The sequence below is a fragment of the Osmerus mordax genome, chromosome 8 (genome assembly GCF_038355195.1).
Source record: "Osmerus mordax isolate fOsmMor3 chromosome 8, fOsmMor3.pri, whole genome shotgun sequence".
Lineage (NCBI taxonomy): Eukaryota > Metazoa > Chordata > Actinopteri > Osmeriformes > Osmeridae > Osmerus > Osmerus mordax.
In genome coordinates, this window is record NC_090057.1 from 16154649 (window position 1) to 16178638 (window position 23990).

A 23990-nucleotide genomic window follows, 5' to 3' on the forward strand; every position below is an offset into this window, starting at 1 on the left:
ATTTTCTAAGTATATTTCTTAAAAGTATATTAAAAATGAACTATTTTCTAAACATACTTATTAAAAGTATATCAAAAGTGAACTAAAAGCGTACTATCCATATTTTAGTATACTTATAGTATACTTTAATATACTTATTTTTTGTAAGGGTTACTATGTCCACACTGATTAGTTGTTACCGATAAAGCCATTGCTAAAAACATAAATAGTAATAAGTTATTTATTTTTACAATATGAAAGAATTCTTGTTCATTTGGGCCACTGGTGAATTATGCCAGTGGTAGAATGAACTCTTCTGAAAATGATGGACGTATCAGTTGATTGGCATGGCACCATATACAGCACTTAAATGTGCAGTACTCTCGTTGCTTTGGATAAAAGCACCTGCTCTAAAGCGTGTAATTTATTAGAGGCGGTGTGTCAAGGTGCAATATTCTCTCCTTTCCCACTATTCCACTGATAACGGTGTTGTCTAGAATGGCACACATCTAGAATGGTGGACATACTATTTCCCTGGAAGATGGGGAGACGGGAGTCAGGTGGCTGAGCGGTTAGGGAAGCGGGCTAGTAATCCGAAGGTTGCCAGTTCGATTCCCGGTCATGCCAACTGACGTTGTGTCCTTGGGCAAGGCACTTCACCCTACTTGCCTCGGGGAGAATGTCCCTGTACTTACTGTAAGTCGCTCTGGATAAGAGCGTCTGCTAAATGACTAAATGTAAAATGTAAATGTGAGATAGACCACCAGTGGACGTAACACTTGCCCGATTGTAGCAATGCCATTTTCCAATGTATCATTTGTTTTTCATATAATTAACTTTACTTATCCAATAGTTTCTGTTGAATGAATCTGCTTGATGTTGTTTGTGACCCTAAGGCCACCAAACAAGACACTTCTCTGACTTTTCACATCTCGAATGTTTTATTTTTCAAATTTTTCTTAAATAACTTGTCTTCAGTGAGACATTTTTGTTAAATCAGACAAATTATGGCTGTTTTAACAACCATGTGAGGAAAAAAATATCGGAGTTGACGGGGTTGTGGACAAGGATCTATGAAGACAAATGGGCCTACCGTTAACGTATGCTGTGTTTATAAATCTCACAAAAACCTTAATAGACAGAGTTTTTCAGTTTTTTCCTCATGCATTTGTTAATGAATGAATGAATGAATGAACACGGAATTTGATATTTGACCCCAAGATTCACAAGAATTTGGGTCCAAAACATATCTCTGCTCTCTGGACCTTTGACACATTTATGAGAGCCTACAGTTGAAACGCCATTAAAGATACTCTGTTACTCTTGAGTGGGGACAAGTAGGATAGTTTTTTTCTCTGAGTGTATGTGGGTGTGTGTCTGAAAGGCACAGTGTGTGCAGAGCACAAAGCGTGTACTGTGGGAAGGAGGAGAGGAGTGCCGTCAGCTTGCTGTTCACTGCTACCTCTCATGCTGCTTGGGCCTATGTTGGCTCAGCATACACACCTGGGAGCTGGAGCTTGGAAAAGACTCACACACACACACTTACGTTTTATCACACGTGGACTGTGCAAGTATTAGAGAGTCACATGAGGACTGTTTTTCCCAAACATACTCTTTCCTCTCGCATACTCTACCTCGTTTTCCCTTTCTCTCTTTTCCCTTCTCTACCTCTTCCTCTCCTAGTCTCTCACCCTCTGTTATTCCCTTTCACTTTCCATCTCACTCCTCTCTCCCTCTCTTTCTCGCTCACTCATACCTCTCTCCCTCTTTGCCGCTCTCAGCGGTGGCTCCAGTGGTGCCAGAGCTGAACAGTGACATAGACACCAGCAACTTTGATGAGATTGAGGATGATAAAGGAGACGCAGAGACCTTCCCTCCTCCCAGAGCCTTTGTGGGAAACCACCTGCCTTTCGTGGGCTTTACTTACTTCAAGGAAGACGAGTAAGATGTCATTTATTTTATCGTCGTATGAATATGTAATCAGTTTTCATGCATGACATTTTCTTTGGAACAGTCTCTGGCATGTTTTGGTCCTGGGAATTTATTATAGGCCTATCAAAGCCTCTGCATTCTTTCAAAGCCTTATTTTTTGTCTTGTAGGTTTCATGGCAAGCAAAATTCGCTCTATAAATGTATTCGTTTTTATGGATATCTGTGTTTGAACTGGAATGGTTCGACTCTTTATGCAGTACAGGAAACGTGTTCTGCACAGGCCCTATGCTCGCAGTGAGGAGAAGGAGAGAGCTACAGTAGAGTCTGACTGCTTCACCCCCAAAACCTGTAATACTGTGAAGTCAGCCAGACACTGAAAGACTGTTATAGTCCTACACTGCCACCTTGTTCAGATGAGGCTTTTTACTAAGACCCCCAGACTCATACCCAGGACTGGTCCTAGGCCTGACTGAGACCAGTGAATGGGGATTGTAGTAGACATGGGGCTGGGCAGGGTGTGAATACAAGCAGTGGCAGTAGTGATCAGATCAGGAGGTTAGGGATGGTGTTTGGCATGGGTTGGCAGGGCTCCTCAGATGAACCCATTTCTCACTCATGTTTTCCCTCTACTTCTTGCACTCCCTCGTGCTCTTTCTCTCATTTTTGGTCTTCTCTCTCTCTCTCTTCCTGTCTTTTAGGCTACTAAGAGGAAAAATAGGGGGCACTTTAGAAACAGAAGAAACAGAGAACGTTGTGGATTGCTTTAAGAAACAAGAGGACCTCTCTGAAGACAAAAAGGTAAATACACAACTATTCCTTGCTTAGTCCTTGCGTATGCTGGTATTGTTTACTTCAGTTTGGGTGAGTGGTAGGTATAGTAGTGCAACATCAACATCTGGGATGCTGTAAATTAACTCTGTATTGTGTTTTTGAATATAATTTGTAATAAAATATGACTTGATTTTGACACTTTCAAAGCCTGATCTGCGGAAGAAATGTCATCATCTCGAGGAACAACTCAACCATGAGATGCAGGCTAAAGACGATCTGGAGCTCAAGTGCAGGTATAGGACACACACACATGCTTACAGAATCACAAAAACTTGTACAACATACTAGTTTTTTACCTCAGTGATACCATCTAAAATCAGCTGAGTTGTTTTGTTTGAATACTCTTAACTACAGATCACGTTATTGTATTGTATCAACAGTATAAAAAGTAAAAGTTAAAGTCAAGAAGCTGGTTTCGCTTTTCCTTTTGAGGCCCAAGTACATAATATCCACTTCTTTAACATCTGTATTTAGTTCAAGTATGAAACTGCTAAAAATAAAGTGCAACTCAACACAAACACTTTTTTACTCATTAAAGTCCCAATACACCCTCTCTGTCCCCCAGAAATGCCACCAGCCGTTTAGGGAAACTGGTCAGAGAACTTGACGAGGAGGCAAGGACAGACCACTGAATGGATAAGTTACAACATTCATTCATTAATGTACTATTTGTCATTTTGGGATTCTTACCATCTTTACCTTATCCTCCTACCCAGATGAGTAGCAGACAGAAGGTTGAGTTGTCCCTGAGGCAGCTGGAGAGAGAGAGAGCTCTACTGCAACACCAGAGCTCAGAGAACCTCCGCAGGGTTGAGCTTGAGACGGAACGTAAACGCACCCTAGAGAACGAAGGTTTGCCTCCGCAGTGGCACATACTTAACACAATTCAGTTTCACATCAGTAGGTTTTATTAACCAATAAGCAGGTTCTTAATTATAATCCGAAATTTGTATTATATCAACCAGAGATGAATCTGGTAATGCTAACGCTCCACAGGTCAGATCTGGATCTGAGTGTAGGAACTTCTTATCTCTTTGTCAACTCTGATACCAACTCATTAGTATCTCAATATTTAGTCAACAGCCTGCGAGACCAGCTAGAGGAGCTAAAGAGGAGGAATCACAACTCTCAGGTCTTCAATGAGAAAAACATCCACCTGCAGAAACAGGTCAGTCCGCCCTGATAGAAACACTTTGACGGGATTTGAATTACATCTTTGTTGAAACTGGATTACTTTTTTGATCGGCGCAGTTCCATTCAGACTGAGAACGCTTTCAGGGAAGCCATGTCAAACAAAACTAGACTTCAGACAAACTATCCATTATTCTAGAACAATACAGTATTATGGTTATTTAGAGCTTCTGCCTCTCTTCCCTCTCCCCCTTATTTCTCTCCTGTCCCTCCTTTTTTGTCCCTTTTTCTTTTTAATCAAACCCCAGCTGGAGGAGGCTACAGCATTGCTCCAGGGGGAACAGGAGGCCGGGGAGAGGCTGAAAAAGAGCCAGATGGAGGCTCAAAAGCAGACCCAAATTCGGGAGCTCAGCCTCCGTGATCACCAGGATAAGCTCAGCCTGCTGGATAACAGCAAGATGGAGCTGGAGCAGCAGCTGATCAGCCTCCAGGCAGCCCTAGAGGCAGAGAGGAGAGACCGCAGCCAAGGGTCGGAGACCATTGCTGACCTGCAGGGTGAGTCTGGGGATTAAAGCTTAGGTCTGGGGACTAAAGGTTTGCCTTAAGCTTAGAGGCATTTAAATAAACATTTCCAGACCTCAACGAGTTAGCCTGGCATTGACAGACTAAATAGAAAACGCGTATTTGTCTGGAACTTCTCAGTTTATTTCTTGATCCAAGGGGCGTGCGTTATCAACGGACGCTGACCAAAATGCCTCTGGACGCAATTGTAGATTTTGATAAATACAACCAATCAGAGCAACAAAACATCATCTTGGTGGTTTAGGAAAATTCCTCAGTGGCGCTCCTCTGTACAGTCATTGCATTAAACCTGCCCATATCAAACATGGTTGCAAATGACCCAGCACTTTTCATGCCTGAGGGAAATCTGTTTGAATGGTAAGTAGCCAGACCTATCTGCCAGAGCAAGTAAACTATACGCTTGCAGATTGGTCTGTTTCCCAGGCTAACTTTCAGTATGACTGGGATGAGAGTTTAGACAGGGAGTGTAGAATGGCAGATTTATTTTCTCAGAATAAAGAGATGCCCCTTTAATAAGGACTAGGTTTTAGAGTATAACTATGGAATGAACTATGGAGAAGAATGAGACCAGATATAAACTTGGATTAACATGTAGACTACAATATTTAGTTCCCTAAAGTAGCATGCAGACAAAAACACGTGAGTTTAGAGACTCACTGTTTGGTCTTGCACAAGATAAAGATTGCATCAAAGCTGGAAATGTCACGAAGAGCCACATGACTACTGCAGCCTTGACCACAAGCAAGTTTTTATTAAAGTAAAGCTTATTCCTGTTTTGCAATACATATAGGTGTTAGCCACTGTGAGAACATTTGAACATTCAGCATGGACAATGTGTGGCCTGCTCTCATAACTCCATGGGCACATATTCTAATAGGCACATTGCTTGTTTAAACAAGCATCTTTTTTCCAAGTACCCACTAGGGTGGAGTTGGTGGTTGGTGGCAGTGAAAATAAACATTGATGCTTGTTGTTTAGACATACACAGTCAGGAATGGATGGAGGTGCATTAGTTAATGTCCCAACCTGACTCAGAAAGCAGAGTTTAGCAGGTGCAAGTTGGCAGTTCTCTTCAGCCTTTCTCTCTCTCTCTCTCTCTCTCTCTCTCTCTCTCTCTCTCTCACTCTCACTCTCACTCTCACTCTCACTCTCACTCTCACTCTCACTCTCACTCTCACTCTCACTCTCACTCTCACTCTCACTCTCACTCTCACTCTCACTCTCACTCTCACTCTACCTTACTGTCCTTTGCACCTCTTTGACTCCTTCCACTTCTTTCTCTGTCCTACAGGGTGTTTATCAGTTCAGGAGAATGAGGTTAAGCAGATGAAGATCTCTCTTTCCCTGGCCCAGACTGAGGAGAAAAGGCTACAGCAGAAGCTTGCAGACCTGGAAAGAGTAAGAACAATTCTGAGTTAGGCCTCCTTAATCATATCATCCTCTCATATACCTAAATAACATAACCCCTCGTGTTAAACGGTAATATTTGGGGTTAGGGTTCAGACTATTGTTTCCTTCTTGTAACTTCAAATAATTATAATTTGACAACCATGGCATGGAAAATTCAAGTCAATATAAAGCTGCAGCAGAATTTGCTGGAAAATGAAATACTTAACACATCTGAATCACTTCCGTTTAATCCACCTGCCTTAACTGAGAGATCATACATGAGCAAATTTGTCCAAACCTCTGGTGGATCCTCAGGACAAGAGCAACCAGGCAATCGATCTGACCTTCAAGCTCAAGTCCCTCCAACAATGTCTGGAGCAGGAAGAGGCAGAGCACAAGGCCACAAAGGCAAAACTAGCGGACAAGAGCCAGATCAACCAATCAATTGAGGAGGCCAAATCTGAAGCCCTCAAAGGTGAGAAGAACATTGGACCATAAATACTTCAAGATAGTGTGTGATATGTAGAGTGAAAGTATGAGAGGGAGTAAAGAAGGATGTGTGTCTGTCAAATGTTTTTTGTAGTATGATATGCAACATACATCTCTACATAAATGTGTAAACTGTACTATCTGAGCAGTGATGGAGAGGAGCCTACAAGAGGAACGTAACTCTAAGCTGCAGCTGGAGGGCCAACTTCTGCAGCTCGAGAAAGACCACTCCCTGCTGGTCTGTGACTACAAGCAGGCCCAGAACATTCTGGAAGAACTGCACACAACCAAGGACAAGCTCACCGAGGAGGTGTGTGTGTGGGTGTGGGTGTGGGGGTGGGGGTGGGAGGGGGGTGGGAGGGGGGTCTCTGAACATGTTTTCTGCCCATCAGTGGATGTCTCTGTGTTTGTGAGTCTCTGTATTTTCCCTCGCCATTTTCTCTCTCTCTCTTTCTCCCTTTCTTTCTCATTCTCTCAAACGTTATATCGCTTCCTTCACATTCTTGTTTCAACCCAACCTTTTTTGGCTCCCTGGCCTTCTGCCCATCTCCCCAGGCATCAAATTTGACGCTGCTCCTGGAGCAGGAGATGCAGAATCGTAGACTTACCCAGACTGACCTGAAGGTACAGACCCAGCAGGTCACAGTGCTACGCTCCTCTGAGAAGCAGTTTAAGCAGGAATGTAATCACCTGCTGGACAAGAAGCACAGCCTGGAGAAACAGAACCAGGAGCTACGCAGGTCAGGGTAGATGGAGATCACACATATATAAGCACAGAAAATCTCTCACACACACAGTCTGTTTTAATCACTCCGGTTTAAAATTACAACATCACTTTTAGCTCTCCAAAAAACACTTTGCAAATAAGATTTTTTTTCAAAGACCACATTTACATAGCCAATGGATCCTATTGTCTTGCCTTGCAATGCTATTGGATAAATGTAGTCTTTCAAAAAAAAGAAATAAGCAATTAAAGAGCTAAAAGTGACATTGTAATTTTACAACAAGGGGTCTTACAGGTAGCCTGGTCCTAACCAGACTCTCGTACATTTCATTTGTACAGAGAGTCTAGCCTCGCTCCATTGACAAGCGTTGACTTCCTTGTAGGCGGGTACTCTGTTGAAGTTTAAAACTATTGGATCTGCCCAGAGCCACTCTGATCTGCCATAACCAATCGCTAGCATTCGCCTTAGCCAATTCCTTCACCACTACTGTAACAGAGCTAGCTGCCATAGCTGGAAAATCAAACTGTTCCCGAACCCCGTGGGGAGGAGGGCCACAACATCATGGCCACCAACAAAACTCAGCAAAACTTGTTCTTGCTCTGGCTTTTGCTTATGGATATTCGGCAGCATTGCCACAACGGACCGAATGGCTTCGCTCGCATCTTTCTCCACCGCCATTACGGAACCACAACACAAACTAGCGCACGACAGCCACTCCCTCTTTTCGCTGATTGGCCGTTAGAAAATTAACCGGAGACATCTGACTTACTTACCTCATGGCCAGACCTAGTACAGAAGCAAAATCAAAATTGAGCGGAAGTACATAGGAGGGCAGAGCCAGGCTATCTTACAGGGATATTCACACACACAATCACTTACTCACTTGTAATCTCACCTTCACAGACACACACACTTCTTCTCTTGTGGTTTGCAATACTGGTTGGTTAGTTGTTCTTTACAATTAGTCGATGACAGTGATTGATGGCAGGCTTGTCCAATCCCAGGGAGAGGCAAGAGGCTGACGGACAACTGAAGGAACTAAAAGACCAGCTGGAGGCAGAGCAGTATTTCACGGTACTTTTCACCCCATAAATGAATTATTATTTTATAATAATTCCTACAGTACCTACTTGGACTTATATAAAACATGCCGTACCTGCTATATCATCGACGGGCAAAGCATTCCTAGAACACGTGAAATATCATTGATACTGGTTTGTGCTACGTTTTTGTAAAGCAAATCAATTCAGTAATCTAATCTGTCAATAACGTACAGTCCTACTGTGTGTATTCACTGGAAGCATGTTGAAGCCCAGTTGTTTCTATGTTCCAGACCCTGTATAAGACTCAGATCCGGGAGCTAAAGGAGGAAAGTGATGAGAAGAATAAACTGTATAAGGACGTTCAGCAAAGACTGGAAGAGTATCAGGAGGAGAGGTAAGAAACTAGTAATATCCAAGACGTACAACGTGCCCAGAATACTTCAGCAGTTATACTGTCACCAACTCACAGGACTGACATTGAAAGGTAGGGGAGTCATAGAAAAATGATCGATGTGAAAATGACCCAATGCTCTGCTTGGCACTTGACAGTGGTTTTCTGTGCTGTGGGGGGTATACTTGAATAGCCAGCTATATCAGATTTTACATAATCTTTTACAATTTAGCAGATGCTTTTATCCAAAGCCACGTACAAATAGTGCATATAGAAAGTACAGCTGATGATCAAGGATTAGTGATGATCAAGTGTTACTGTACCTGGGCAGTAGACAAAATCTCCACAGACATTTTAAGGATCTAACATGAATTGTCTTTAAAAGCTAGCTTCGGTATTAGCTTACACTAATAAGTAAATCACCTCACAGCCAGTAAGGAGGATTTGGTGTTATTAGATCAATAGGAGCTGAGAGCTGAGAAACTGAGAGCTGAGAAATCCATGTACCTGTTTGTTCCATTATTGGTCAAATTATACTGGGTCCAACATTTGTTGTGGTCTCTTGTGTTTTAGTTGTGTGGCTTGAGTTTAAAACTAGAGAGGGTACCATTTCTGGGGAAGTTGTGAGGTGTGGTTGCGTCAGTTGCACCTGGGGAAGTTTTCTTTCTGTTTTCACCTCCAAACCTATTGTTTAGACCAAAATCCAAACATTTGGAGAATTTTCAAGGGTGTACTTAACTGATATTTGGCACCTATTGTATTTGTTAGTATTATTAGGGGCCAAGCAGCGAAGCTGTGAGGCACCTATTGTATTTGTAAGTATTATTAGAGGCCAAGCAGCGAAGCTGCGAGGCGCCTATTGTTATTTAGCTGCTTGTTAAAAAACGCAAAGACTTGTAGAAAATAGTTTGGTTACAACAGCCGTGCAAGGGATTTCAGTTGGTGTGTTCGTTCAGTTAGATGTTTGTAATGTTATTGTTTGTTAGTTAATATAATCTTGTTGGTCACCCTGATTGTGCATGTTGTGTAGTTTAATGGAGCCGAGAGTCGGCTGCTATAATATCACAAGAGATTTTCGCAAGCAGCTGAACATGAGCTCTGCCTAGCCCTGTTTCCCACATGACTATTGTTAGTTGTGCATTAACTGAGATTCTGGAAAGAGATCAACTCAAGAAGAGTTTCAATATCCTACAAAAAGCTAACTCTGCCATTTATATTCATAAAATCTCAGCAGTTGGTGTGTAGCAGAGAGGCTAGAGAGACTGACTTGAAACCTATGCTCATGAGTCCAAATCCCCATTCAAGTCTCGATCTTCTACAGTATAAATATTTTGCCATTTTGCGGAGGAACCCGCATCGCTGCTTGCAGCTATATTGTTATTATTCGTTTTATTATTATTGGTGGCCAAGCAGCGAAGCTGCGGAGCCAGTTAAGTGTTTCTACCTTTTCTTTTTATTGGTGGCCAAGCAGCGAAGCTGCGGAGCCACTTAAGTGTTTCTACCTTTTCTTATTGGGTGTGCTTGCCTTCGGCAAGGGCACAACCTTTGTTTTCTTACATATATATGTATTATTGGGTGTGCTTTGCCTTCGGCAAGGGCACAACCTTTGTTCTCTCACGTATATATTATTATTATTTTTATTTCTTTTTGCCCCCCTAAAACTCAGTCAATATTTGGCCTACATAGACAACCTAGGTGTCAAAAGTTTCGTCTTGGTAGCGATTGAGTTGCTTCTATTGGGTTTAGGCTTAAGTTAAGTTTTTGTGGCGAAAAGTGAAGCTAACGGTGGCTAATTTGCTAGCCACAGTCACTGACGTTACTTACGTCACTAACGTCACGAAAACACGCGTGACTACCTTTGGCAGTACATTCGTTTCGCATCTGTTAACTTGGGGGATAGCTAGGCTAACTATAGCTTTACTGCAAGGCAGCTGCAGAAACGCCACAAGCAAAGAGGCCAGGGTGATAACTATTTACTCATTTTACTTTGTGATATGACACACAATTGTGATGTGTAATGTACAATATAAGCTGATATTATTAAGGAAGAACATCTACTTTCGGAAACAGTTGTCTACTATTTCACTGAAGTATTAGCATCATGACATTAGCGTCTGTTGCCCGGGCAACACATACTACAGTGTTCTATGATGCATCTGTTTTCAATCGTTAAAGGGGTTATTGACTTGGTTTTTGGGGTATTTCACACTGTTCCTTAAGGTCTCCGAATAGGGTATGTAACATTGGTTGGGCTGAAAATGGCCCGGGTGCTGTTCTATGCCCCCTTATACATCCAGTGAAATTTTCCTGGGAAAAAAATTCTAGGTTTTCTCCTTTTATGGTATGCTCATGAATATATACATGAGCTGCGCGTTGATTGGTTGGTTTACAACGAATGAAACTGCGGAGCAAAGACGCAACACTACCAACACTCACTGAAACATGAAGGTGGAGACTTGAAATAAAAACGTACAAATAAATCTATTGTGTCTACACAACACTGTTTTCAACAGATTGACTAGATATCATTTGAAATGATTACGTTAGTTGTTTCCACTTCAGAATCAGAATCAGAATGGGATTTATTCGCCATGAAAGTTTGCACAGACAAGGAATTTGCTTTGGCAGGAAGGTGCATACAATAAACATATAAACTTCTGTTGTCGAAGCAAACAGGATCGCCTTAGGTGGGTAACGTTAGCACTACAGCTTAGCAAACAAACTATCGTGATTAAACTCAGCTTCAGTTAGCTCTAGCTATCTTGCTGAAAAATAGATCTGGACAAACATGTATCTTGAATTGTAGATTTACATGACAACACGTTTTATTTATTTGAATGAAACAATCAGGAACATGAAATAACGTTAGCCCCTTTGCCAATAAACTAGGCTAAATCATCACACATTCTACCTATGCTCTTGCGTTAGCAAGTTAAACTAGTTTACAGTCTAGGTGTTTTCGCTAGCTAGCTGTATCTACAATCCTTGCAAATCAGCGTTAATAAAAAGCAGATGAGCTAGAGTCTAGCCAACATTGACTAGACGGGCATGATGTTTGTCTAGTATACCGTAGCGTAGAAGATCCCTGTGCAGTTTGACCCTCGACACATTTGCGCGAACCATTTTACCAAGGACGGTTTAGAAAACCTGGGACAATGTAAAGCAGGATTTGTTGCTGTTGCTGAAAAGAGGTCGGTTCCGACCTTATGTTCATCACAACCGCAAGCTGTAGTATGATTTTGTCGGTAACAGTTATTAACAATGGTAACGTATCCTGTATCTAGCACCTGCCTTTCTCCAGTTATTTCAAATAGATAATCTTGACAGGCGTTAGCAATAGGCTAGACTGCTATTCGTTTTCTGGCTATTTTTTCGGAAGCTTCCCTTCTAATGCCGACTACAGCTAGTCTAGCTGGAGTCATTTGCTAAGTAAGGTATATTGATGTGTTTAGAAACTTATTTAGCATTCTACCTATGCTAGATACAGGAGACCTTAGCATTGCTAACTGTTATCAACAAAATCATACTTACAGCTTGCGTTTGTGATGAGCATATGGTTCAGCAACAGCGGCTTAGCAAATCCTTCTTTAAATTGTCCAAGGTTTTTATTCAAAACTGTCCTCGGTGAAATGGTTCGACCAAATGTGTATTTGAGGGTCGAACTGCACAGGGATCTTCTCATAGACAAACATCACAGCCCGTCGAGTGTTTGGTTCTTTAGGAAGACTCTGAAAAGTGTCAGCATTCCCTGTACAGCCTGGAACACTTCATTTACCACCGTAGTCCATTTTCAGGTAGAAGTGTTTCTACCTTTTCTTATATTTGTTATTATTAGGATTCCTCTGTAAGGAGAAAACCTATTGTTATTGTTAGTTTTATTATTATTATTCTAGTTCCATGGGAGTCAATGGCAGCCCCTAGAACCCTTGGATAACCTTTTGTGAAATTTGGCACACTCTTTAAGGACAGTTCCTTCTATACCTACACGAAGTTTCATGTATCCCATTAGACCACTCTAGCGCCACCAATGGGTCAAAGTTGGACTTGTGTTTACACACGCAACCTTTGAACCGTATGACTGATTTTCAAATTTTGAGGTACCATTGGATTCCCTGGATCAAGACGAGTTCAACAATGACGTCAATTTCCGGTTATATAGATTTTCCGCCATTTACGGTTTTATCAAAAACCTTTGAAAGCCTACTCCTCCTACAATTGTTTTCCAATCCTCACTCAGGTATTACTTTTATATTGGATTTTCAAAACCGTTTGTCCGGTACAGCCAATCAAAACTGGCAACAAAGCAACCAAACAGGAATTTGGGTCAAATCTCAGCAAATCTTTGAGATATCAACACCAAAGTTGGTACATCCGTGGAAGGCACTACAACATGTTACCATGTGCAAAGGCAACTTCATACCTCCAAAAATGACTGATATAAAGCAAATCGGATATATCGCTAACGCTAAAATAATGCTTTACACATCCGCCGGCCAAAAACTGATACTCTGATTCAATCACAAGTTCATATGAAGACTCTTACATTACATTTACATTTAGTCATTTAGCAGACGCTCTTATCCAGAGCAACTTACAGTAAGTACAGGGACATTCCCCCGAGGCAAGTAGGGTGAAGTGCCTTGCCCAAGGACACAACGTCATTTGGTTAGCATAGCCAGGAATCGAACTAGAAACCTTCTGATTACTAGCCCGATTCCCTCACCGCTCAGCCACCTGACTCTCTTGAGAATGTTGAGTACACAAATCTGAGAAAAAGTTGACTGTAACATGAAAAGTCGATTTTTTGTGAATATTTGAAACATGCATGCTTGGCTAATTGTTAAGGAAATTTCCAATGAAATGTCTCCCCTGCTCCTCAGCGTGCGCACTCCACATTCTCACACACTCAGCCTTTCCCTTGACACACGCGCAAGCTTGGCGAGACGCATACACAACATTTCAGGCAATTGTAGGCTGACCAAGCCCCCACTCATTGCTTGGTCTTTAGCAAAGGCCCATGTGGATCTTGATGGTATTGCATTTCCGATTTTGTATGCGATGGTAAAAAGTTCTCCAAATCCTGAAACATTGATAGTATAGGTTAAGAGTAACTACCACACCACAAATGACGCACCATTATCCATAGGTCGCGCTACGGCCACGCCCCAATTGTCCATTTAAAAAGTGATGCCATTTGCATCCAATTTGTCCCAAAATTCTGAAATTCAATAGATATGCCTTATTTCTCATGAGGAACAAAAAAGCCTCAAGAACCTATAACGGCCGCCATATTGGATTTTTCTGTACAATAAAACTTCAGGAAACACGTTGTTTCGCTACTCCTCCTTCAATTTTTGTCCAATCTTCCCCAGAATTGGCACACATCATCTTCAGAGCAACCCTCACTCAATTCTTCAACACATTTTTGATTTTCACAGCCGTTTGTCTGGTACAGCCAATCAAAGTTGGCAAAAAAGCAACCAAACAGGAAGTTGGGTCAAATCTCAGCAAATGTTTTTGATATCAACACCAAACTTGGTGTGTCACGTGGAAGACACTACAACATGTTCCCATGTGCAAAGGCAACATAATATCTTCAAAAATGATTGAAATAAAGGAAATCTAATTTATCGCTAATGCTAAAATAACGCTTTACACATTCGCCGGTCCAAAACTGATACTCTGATTCAATCACAAGTTCATATGAAGACTTGAGAATGTTTAGTACACAAATCTGAGAAAAAGTTGACTGTAAGATGAAAAGTAGATTTTTTGTGAATATTTGAAACATGCATGCTTGGCTAATTGCTAGGGAAATTTCCCGGCGGCGCAGCCACCTCAAGTGTTTCTACCTTTTCTTATAATTATTATTATTATTATTATACTTCTGCCATGGGAGTCTATGGCAGTCCCTAGAACCACATGGTCAGAAGTTGTGAAATTTGGCGCACTCTTTGGGACCTGTCCCCTCATCACTTTCACCAAGTTTCATGTCTCCCATTCCAACCCTCTAGTGCCACCAATGGGTCAAAGTTGAAGGTGTGTTTACACACGTTACCTTTGAACCATTTTCCAAAATGAGGTATCATTGGATTCCCTGGATCAAGACAAGTTCAACGTCATACCCAGTCATATAGATTCTCCGCCATTGTGAATGTTAAGGAGAAAGTTTTTTCGCTACTCCTCCTACAATTCTTGTCGAATCTTCTTCAAAATTGCCACAGATGATCTTCAGACCAAGCCTCACAGTTATCCCCTGGAGCTTTGATTTTCGCAACCGTTTGTTACTTTCAGCCAAAAATTCAAATCAAATTCAGCAACTGATCCGGAAAAAGGGAAGTGAGGTCATATCTTAGTGAATCTTTGATGCATTGACTCCAAACTTGGTGTATGGATTCATGACCCTGTTATTAAGAGGTCCGAAAAAGGTAGGGTCATTTGAGCTCTAGGGGGCGCTACAATAGGCAAAACTGTGTTTTGACCAATAACTGTTGATTTGTTTGTTGTATTTAAGTGATTCCTATGTCTCGTGATATCTTAGATCCCTTGTCTGACGCATGTTAACGCATGATACCAGACGAATTGATGAGGCCGCCATTTTGAATGAATAAATGAAACTTTTTTCCCTACACCTACACAATGTATCCAATATTCACCATATTTGGCACAGATTATCTTCAGACCACAATCACCTTGACATGTCAAAATAGGACTGAATTACAGCTGTTGGGGCAACAATTTGGGCCGAATCTGACCACGCGTGCCACAGGAGAAATGGCTTACTTTTTGTATACAGTAACTGTACACAGCAATTCCCAGCGCTGAAAATGGCTCACTGGGATAAGACGGGCTCCTTTGAAGTGCAAGGTCGTAGGTTCGAATCCAGCCAAAGTCTCAAGCATGTCATGATACTGGTTTATCTGTTTAGTGATGCCAGGTATGCGACAGTAGCTGTCGAGCAGTATAATCATAATGGTCACGATAATGTTTCATTCTCAGGGGATTTATACTCAGTCAGATTTATTGTGCTTTGTCGATATAGTGATGCTACATCTAGCCAGTGCATCGGATTTCTTGCATCATAACTTCTGAACAGATTTGTCATAAATCACAAGATTGGTCTCTTCTGATTCTACGTGGCATACTAAGTCGAAATATATCACACTGTCCCGTGTCTGCCATTTTGGGCGTCTGCCATTTGGAATTTTCATAAAAACAAACTCCTCGTTCGCCGTTGCTCCTATTTTCATGGACATGTAATCAAATCATTTTCAGACCACAATCACCTTGACATGTCAAAATAGGACTGAATTACAGCTTTTTATACTTGGGTCAAATCTGACAACGCTTCCCACAGGAGAAACTGCTTACTTTTTTATACAGTAACTGAACACAGCATTTCCCTGCAGTGAGAATAGCTCACTGGGATAAGACGGGTTCCTCTGAAGTGCAAGGTCATAGGTTCGAACCCAGCCACAGTCATCAAGCATGTCATGATACTGGTTTATCTGTTTAGTGAAGCCAGGTATGCCACAGTAGCTGTCTAACGGTATAATGGTAATGATCATGTTTCATTCTCAGGGGATCTATACTCAAGAAGAGTCAGATTTATTGTGCTTTGTAGATATGTGTCCTCTAACCTCTAGGGGGGCGATCCTGTGTCTGACACATTAACTTGTGATACCAGCTGAATTGATGCCGTCATTTTGAATGAATTAATAAAACGTTTTTGTTCACTCCTCCTACAAAATGTATCAAATATTCACCAAATTTGGGACAGATTATCTTCAGACCACAATCACCTTGACATGTCAAAATAGGACTGAATTGATAATATTTTTACCCAGTAACTGAACTGTGATTTGCAGCACTGAGAATCGCTCACTAGGATAAGTTGGTGTCCTGGCAACAGCAACGTCAGAGGTTTGAATCCAGCCAAAGCCGACGAGCTTGTCATGTCTCTGATTCTCTGTTTAGCGAGACTGTAAGCCACTGCAAAGGAAGCCAGGTACACCGCAGTCGCTAGTTACCTGTAGTCAAGCTACAAGCTATGCAATCCTCACACAAAATATCAAAATGATTTTATATTTTCGAAACCGTTTGTCCGGTACAGCCAATCGAAATCGGCAGCAGAGCCGCCAAACAGAAAGTTGTCGTATCTCAGCAAATCTTTGATGGATTCACGCCAAACTTGCTGCATGTACTTGGAACACTCTTCTGAGGATGTCGAAAGTTTCTTCTTTCTATTATTATACATCTGCCATGGGAGTCTATGGAAGCCCCTAGAACCACATGGTCAGAAGTTGTGAAATTTGGCACACTCTTTGGGACCTGTCCCCTCATCACTTTCACCAAGTTTCATGTCTCCCATTCCAACCCTCTAGTGCCACCAATGGGTCAAAGTTGAAGTTGTGTTTACACACGTTACCTTTGAACCATATGCCGCATTTTCCAAAATGAGGTATCATTGGATTCCGTGGATCAAGAAAAGTTCAACGCACTCTATGACGTCATACCCAGTCATATAGATTCTCCGCCATTTTGAATGTTAACGAAAAGCGTTTTTTCGCTACTCCTCCTACAATTCTTGACGAATCTTCTTCAAAATTGCCACAGATGATCTTCAGACAAAGCCTCACAAAATTTATCCCCTGGAGCTTTGATTTTCGCAACCGTTTGTTAGTTACAGCCAATCAAATTGATGTGGCTGAATTGATGTGGCCGCCATTTTGAATATAACGTTTTTTCGCTACCTCTCCTATAAAGTTTGTCCAATCTTCACCAGATTTGGCACCATTTATCTTCAGACCAAGCCTCACAAAAGACATCACATGTTTTTTGATTATCTAAACCTTTTGACTGGAACAGCCAATCAAAGTCGTCAACCAGGCCACCATAAAAGAAGTGAGGTCATATCTCAGCACCTCTTTTACTGCATTGACACCAAATGTGGTATAAGGACTAGGGACTCTGTTCTAAAGAAGTCCAAAATAGGTCATGCCATTTCACCTCTAGGTGGCGCTGCAATAAGCAAAAATTAGCACCATTTATCTTCAGATCAAGCCTCACAAACCTTTTCACATTCCGGTAAAGCTGATCAAAGTCGGCGATGAAGAACATATCTCAGGAAATAGGGTTAGGGTCAGGCCGCCATTTTGAATGAATGAATAAAACGTTTTTGGTGAATACCAAATATTCACTTAATTTGGCACAGATTATCTTCAGACCACAGTCACCTTGACATGTCAAAATAGAACTGAATTACAGCTGTTTAAACTTGGGACAAATCTGACAACCGCTTGCCACAGGAAAAATTCCTTATATTTTTACGCAGTCACTGAAATCTGATTTCCAGCACTGAGAATAGCTCACTAGGATAAATTGGTGTCCTGGCTACGTCAACGTCAGAGGTTCAAATCCAGCCAAAGCTGACAAGCTTGTCATTTCTCTGTTTAGCGAGTCTATAAGCCACTGCAAAGGAAGCCAGTTACACCGCAGTCACTAGATGTCGAAAGTTTCTTCTGGTTTATCTGACCTGCTTGGCCACCACATTGCTGCTTGCAGCTATATTTATTATTATTATACATCTTCTTCTGCCATGGGAGTCTATGGCAGCCCCTAGAACCAAATGGTCAGAAGTTGTGAAATTTGACTCTTTGGGGCCAGTCCCCTCATCAATTTCACAAAGTTTCATGTCTCCCGTTCAAACCCTGTAGCGCCACCAATGGGTCAAAGTTGAAGGTGTGTTTACACATGTTACTTTTGAACCGCATGCCTCATTTTCCAAAATGAGGTATCATTGTATTCCCTGGATCAAGACGAGTCCAACGCACTCTATAACGTCCCAGTTATTTTGATTTTCAGCCATTATTAATTTGAAGGAAAAACTTTTTTTCGCTACTCCTCCTCCAATTCTTGTTAAATGTTCTTCAGAATTGCTAGAGATGATTTTCAGACCGAGCCTTATAAAAGTTATTGTATGGATTTTTGATTTTCAAAATAGTTCGTCAATTACAGCCAATCAAATTCAGCAACTGGGCCGGCAAAAGGGAAGTGAGGCCATATCTCAGCAAATCTGATTCAGCCAATAACTTGGGAGATCCCATCGCTGACACATGTCAACTTGCGATACCAGCCGAATTGTTGCGACTGCCATTTTAAATGTAAAAATTAAATTAAATTTGTTTTTGTGAGACAAAAAAAAAAATTATCACATGGTTTTTAGATTTTCTAAACTGTATGTACGGTACAGCCAAATCAAAGTCTGCAACGAAGCCTCCAAAAAGGTAGCAAGGTAATTTCTCAGCAGATCTTTGCTGCATTGACCCCATCAGAATCAGAATGGGATTTATTCGCCATGAAAGTTTGCACAGACAAGGAATTTGCTTTGGCAGGAAGGTGCATACAATAAACATATACCTACAATTTAAATATGTGGACTATCTATACTAAGGGTACATAAACTAGCAGTACTAAGTGTGATTAGAATATAATTAAATATACAATAAAATAAAATATAAGTTGCCGTAAATTACAATATAAAAATACAAAAATACAAATATTACAAAAAATACAAATGTACAAGATACCATTATTGTAATGCAGTGCAAAAAGCAGTGTGTTTTAAGCAAGAAGTCATTAGAGTCAGTGTGGTCCCTTGGCCTTGTTGAAGAGGCCAACAGCGGAAGGGAAGAAACTGTTTTTGTGGCGTGAGGTATTGGTCTTGATGGACCGCAGCCTTCTGCCAGAGGGGAGTGACTGAAACAGGGAGTGTCCAGGGTGGGAGGAGTCGGCAACAATCTTCCTCGCTCGCCTCAGGGTCCTCGAGGTGTGCAGGTCCTCGAGGGTAGGCAGATTGCAGCCAATCACCTTCTCAGCAGTGCGGATGATACGCTGCAGTCTGCTCTTGTCCTTGGCAGTGGCAGCAGCGTACCAGACGGTGATGGAGGAGGTGAGGATGGACTCAATGATGGCTGAGTAGAAGTACACCATCATTGTCTTTGGCAGGTTGAACTTCGTCAGCTGCCGAAGGAAGTACATCCTCTGTTGTGCTTTCTTGATGAGGGAGCTGATGTTCAGTTCCCACTTGAGGTCCTGGGAGAGGATAGTGCCCAGGAAGCGGAAGGACTCCACAGTGTTGACTGGGGAGTCACACAGGGTGATGGGGGTGAGTGGGGCTGTGTTCCTCCTGAAGTCCACAACCATCTCCACTGTCTTAAGAGCATTGAGCTCTAAGTTGTTCTGGCTGCACCAGGTCACCAGGTTGGCCGCTTCCCACCTATAATCAGACTCGTCTCCACCAGAGATGAGCCCAATAAGGGTGGTGTCATCCGCAAACTTCAGGAGTTTGACGGACGACTGGAGGTATTTCTGACTCTTGCTCTTGACGAAGGCGGTCGCATTTTTCTATCCTCCCCTCCCTGACCTTCCCTGCTTGGCTGTGTCTGTGTCTTGTCTTGTCTCAAGATACTCTCTCATCATCACTCTCCGAAACTAGAAGCATGGAATTAATTAGCTGGTCTCTTAATACTATTGACACCATCTTCTCGAAGAGAAGCTCGGGTGCGGGGGAACCCAACTGTCCGGACGGGACGTTCGCAGCTGGCTACACGATGGACGCGTGGGAGAATTGGCGTGTCGTGTGTCTAACGGCGCTTTCCGTGGAGGACGTTGAAGACATCTTCATATTCGGAACCATGATTACAGGCTTTCTGCTGTTTGGAATAGGCGCTGGCTTTGTATATCGTAAAATCAAGGAAACGGCTGCAGCCGTCAAAAGCCCCGTTAGACTGCCCGATATGATTGAAGCGGTGGGCAGAGTTGCTGGAGCTCAGTCTGTGAACTTACAACGCAGCATTGATTACAACAGGGATAAGTTTGCGGCTCTGCAGAGGAAGATGCAGGACTTGGAGACCTTCCTGAAGGGTGGACGCGAAAATTGAGTTGCGGCTACTCGTCAAAACAACTACCCCAATCTTATCCTCTTTCGGCCCCGTAACCAGCACAAGGCCTGGCCAAGGTCGTTGCTGGAAAACAACTCCCCTGGAGAGCGCTGAAGCGAGACTATCTTGCTCCTCCCTTCCCCCCCCCCACCGACATCTGTGGTTTGGTCTCTTCCCGGGTCATGACCAAGGATGTCTCCTGGCCAACACAATCTGCATAGGGAGAATCGGACTGATTGTGGCCTAGGTCGAGGGCGCCAACCCAGACTTACTCACACATTAACTTTCACCTACTACAGATATCACCACCCCCCCACCCCCATCCAACGCCTTCGCCTGCTTGTTTCCCCAGGGTGGCTGGCGGTTCTGTGTCCAGCGCCTACATGGCTGCAGGTCCAGATGCTGCTTGTCTACCCCCCCCCCCCCCCCACTCGTTGCAAGTATCGTGTTTTTGTAAATGTTGTTGTGCTTATGTGCTGAGGTTTTTGTCTGTTCCCACACTGTACTCCTCTAGGAGCATTGTCTGGGTGTTGCCTTTTTCTCTCCTCCTCTCTCCTCATGTTATGCTGTAACTTTCTAGTGGCGCCGAAATTGGCTGCCTAGGTAGGCTCTCCTACCGAAGTAAATTCCTTGTCTGTGCAAACTTTCATGGCGAATAAAAACCCATTCTGATTCTGATTCAACTGTTGGCGTAGAGCAGAGGAGAAAGGACACAGCCCTGAAGTGATCCGGTGCTGATGGACCGGGAGTCAGAGACTTGTGTTCCCAGCTTAACGCACTGCTTCCTGTCAGACAGGAAGTCTGTGATCCACCTGCAGGTGGAATCAGGCACGTTCAGCTGGGAGAGCTTGTCCTGAAGCAGGGCGGGGATGATGGTATTGAAGGCAGAGCTGAAGTCCACAAACAGGATCCTGGCATAGGATGCTGGAGAGTCCAGGTGCTGTAGGGTGAAGTGGAGGGCCATGTTAACTGCATCGTCCACAGACCTGTTGGCTCTGTAGGCAAACTGCAGGGGGTCCAGTAGAGGGTCAGTGATGGATTTAAGGTGTGCCAGCACCAGGCGCTCGAAAGACTTCATTACCACAGAGGTCAGGGCGACGGGTCTGTAGTCATTATGTTCTGTTGGCCTTGGCTTTTTGGGCACAGGGATGATGGTGGAGGACTTGAGACAGGCTGGCATGGCATGTCTCAAGGGAGGTGTTAAAGATGTAGGTAAACACCGGAGACAGCTGGTCAGCGCAGTGCTTGAGGGTGGCTGGAGAGACAGAGTCTGGCCCAGCTGCTTTGCGGGGATTCTGCCTCTTGAAAAGTCTGTTAAATTCACCCTCCTGAATGGAGAGAGTCGTCACTGTAGAGGGGGGGAGGTGGGAGGCCTCCTGGGTGGGAAGGGGTAGTTCAGGACTGTCCAATTGTCTTTCAAATCTGCAGTAGAACTCATTCAGGTCGTTGGCCAGGCGGGAGTCGTTAGTGGAGTGGGGGGCTCTGGGCTTGTAGTTGGTAATCTGCCTGAGCCCTCTCCAGACAGAAGCAGAGTCGTTTGCAGAGAATTGGTGTTTTAGTCTCTCTGAGTACAGTCGTTTAGCCTCCCTCACCGCCTTGCTAAACCTGTTCTTTGACTCCTTGAAACTGTCTTTGTCCCCACTCCTAAACGCGGCCTCTTTCTCTGACCTCAACCTTCTGAGTCTAGCTGTAAACCAGGGTTTGTCGTTGTTGTAGCTTACCCTGGTGCGTGTTGGTATACAGCAGTCCTCACAGAAGCTGATGTATGATGTCACAGCCTCTGTGAGCTCATCCAGACTATTGGTAGCAGTCGTGAACATGTCCCAGTCAGTGCAGTCCAAGCACGCCCGCAGATCCTCCATAGCTTCACTGGTCCACTGTTTTGATGTCCTCACAGCAGGCTTACAGCGCTTTAGCTTCTGCCTGTATGCAGGAATCAGGTGGACCATGGCGTGGTCAGAGTGACCCAGTGCTGCTCGGGGGACCGCATGGTATGCTTTGCTGATTGTAGAGTAGCAGTGATCCAGGGTGTTTCCTTCTCTGGTAGGGCATTTGATGAATTGTCTATATTTTGGGAGTTCTTGAGTGAGATTGCCTTTGTTAAAGTCGCCTAGCACAATAACCAAGGAATCCGGATTTTCATGCTCCACACTCAGTATCTGGCTGGCGAGCACACGTTGAGCCTCGTTGACGCTAGCCTGCGGAGGCATGTAGACGCCAACCAGAATGAATGATGCAAACTCTCGTGGCGAGTAAAAAGATCTACAGTTAATAAAAAATGATTCCAGATCAGGAGAACAGTGCTGCAGAATCACTGTCACATCTTCACACCAGCCACTGTTAATGTAAAAACAAATACCACCGCCTTTCGTTTTGCCAGAGAGCACAGGGTTACGATCCGCTCTCAGCAGTTTGAAACCTGCTAGCTGTAGCGCAGAGTCTGGGATCAGTTCACTCAGCCATGTCTCCGTAAAGCACAAAACGGAAGATGAATGAAAGTCTCTGTTTTTCCACACCAGTAGCTGAAGTTCATCCAGTTTGAAGGCTGCGGTCTATCAGGACCAATACCTCACGCCACAAAAACAGTTTCTTCCCTTCCGCTGTTGGCCTCTTCAACAAGGCCAAGGGACCACACTGACTCAAATGACTTCTTGCTTAAAACACTCTGCTTTTTGCACTGCATTACAACATGGTATCTTGTACATTTGTATTTTTTGTAATATTTGTATTTTTGTATTTTTATATTGTAATTTACGGCAACTTATATTTTATTGTATATTTAATTCTATTCTAATCCCACTTAGTACTGCTAGTTTATGTACCCTTAGTATAGTTAGTCCACATATTTAAATTTTAGGTATATGTTTATTGTATGCACCTTCCTGCCAAAGCAAATTCCTTGTCTGTGCAAACTTTCATGGCGAATAAATCCCTTTCTGATTCTGATTCTTCTGATTCTGATTGTTGCTCAGTGAACGCACATTGGAGATGAATATCCCCGGTAACGCTGTGCGTGCCCCACGCCGACGGAGTCACACCAGAGCACCGGCTCGTTTGCCTCTCCTACGGCGCTTCGCTGCTAGGACAAAGCCGAGGGTGGCTTTGACTATAATTCCCACTAATTCTGCCGCTGGAAGCAGAAAAGTGGGAAATAAATCCACAGGAGTTGTAGTCCTGATGTTTAGAAGTACTTCTCTAGTTAGAGAACCCCGGAAATCTTGGCAGAACACTGAATTAACAGACAAAACAAGACAAAAAAGGGCGCACCTAACGACCGAGGCAGCTATCATCGGCGCCATCTTGGATCTAACCTATACCCATCCATATACCCATATACCCATCCTTGGTATATGGACTCGGGACCCTGTTCTAAAGACGTCCAAAAACGTTTGTGCATTTGACCTCTAGGAGGTGCTGCAATAAATAAATATTTGGCATGGGTCATCTACAGACCAACCCTCACAAATGTTATCACACGGTTTTTAGATTTTGGAAACCGTTTGTCCGCTACAGCCAATCAAAATTGGCAGCAGTTCCGCCAAACAGGAAGTTGGGT

At 43.1% G+C, this 23990-nt stretch overlaps 1 protein-coding gene across 4 annotated transcripts in view; it reads left to right on the plus strand.

Moving 5' to 3' along the window:
• The window catches only part of LOC136947716 (rho-associated protein kinase 2-like), a 66879-nt gene that overhangs the window by 13061 nt on the left and 29828 nt on the right, over window positions 1–23990 (plus strand). For all 4 annotated transcript variants that reach the window (XR_010877026.1, XM_067241867.1, XM_067241868.1 and 1 more), the window contains exons 9-21: window positions 1761–1920; window positions 2610–2709; window positions 2890–2975; window positions 3308–3356; window positions 3459–3594; window positions 3819–3910; window positions 4182–4428; window positions 5747–5853; window positions 6160–6319; window positions 6483–6643; window positions 6889–7073; window positions 8063–8132; window positions 8392–8495. Coding sequence is in view for 3 of the 4 variants with exons in the window: in XM_067241867.1 (XP_067097968.1) it covers window positions 1761–1920; window positions 2610–2709; window positions 2890–2975; window positions 3308–3356; window positions 3459–3594; window positions 3819–3910; window positions 4182–4428; window positions 5747–5853; window positions 6160–6319; window positions 6483–6643; window positions 6889–7073; window positions 8063–8132; window positions 8392–8495 (1657 nt within the window). In the remaining variant the exon portion in view is untranslated. The remainder of the gene's footprint in view (window positions 1–1760; window positions 1921–2609; window positions 2710–2889; window positions 2976–3307; window positions 3357–3458; window positions 3595–3818; window positions 3911–4181; window positions 4429–5746; window positions 5854–6159; window positions 6320–6482; window positions 6644–6888; window positions 7074–8062; window positions 8133–8391; window positions 8496–23990) is intronic.